This window comes from Sinocyclocheilus anshuiensis, unplaced genomic scaffold (genome assembly GCF_001515605.1).
Source record: "Sinocyclocheilus anshuiensis isolate Anshui unplaced genomic scaffold, SAMN03320099.WGS_v1.1 scaffold714, whole genome shotgun sequence".
Taxonomy (NCBI): domain Eukaryota; kingdom Metazoa; phylum Chordata; class Actinopteri; order Cypriniformes; family Cyprinidae; genus Sinocyclocheilus; species Sinocyclocheilus anshuiensis.
Genome location: NW_015546068.1, coordinates 765,482 through 765,957, shown reverse-complemented (window position 1 = coordinate 765,957; position 476 = coordinate 765,482). Strand labels below are relative to the sequence as shown.

The 476-nt window shown below is 49.8% G+C and overlaps 1 protein-coding gene across 1 annotated transcript in view; it reads left to right on the top strand.

The window, feature by feature from the left end:
* Positions 1-476, top strand: part of LOC107699625 (eIF-2-alpha kinase activator GCN1-like) — a 51,969-nt gene that overhangs the window by 43,369 nt on the left and 8,124 nt on the right. The window contains exon 52 of the mRNA XM_016500943.1: positions 21-131. Within this exon, the coding sequence (XP_016356429.1) occupies positions 21-131 (111 nt within the window). The remainder of the gene's footprint in view (positions 1-20; positions 132-476) is intronic.

The following is a 476-nucleotide window of genomic DNA, read 5'->3' as shown; positions in this document are numbered from 1 at the left end:
TGTGTGTGTGTGTTCTGCAGATCCCCATCGCCTGCAGCGGCATCAGAGGCATGGGTTACCTGATGAGACACCAGCTCCACACAGGAGGACCGGAGAGCATCTCGCCCCGAGTCATCACACAGTTCGTCAAGGTGAGACTGACTCCAGCATACACGGAGACAAACCCCCTACCATACAGTAGCGTACAGATTACTGTATAATGTACACTGCATACTTAAAGGGTTAGTTCACCCAAGGTTTTGATCTCTCCGCTGCGCTTCCGCGTGCATCACTTCTGAGCGGTGCATGCGCAGCGCTGTCCTCATACGTCATCCGCCCGGAACTGCTTCCGTTTACAACAGTGAGCGCAATCTAGATTCAAGTGATTATTACATTTTTAATATGGATATTTTTCTTACAAAAAAGCATCGATTCGCTACAGAAGGCCTTTGTTCACCCCCCGGAGCCGTGTGAGACACTTTTTTTTATGGATGGGC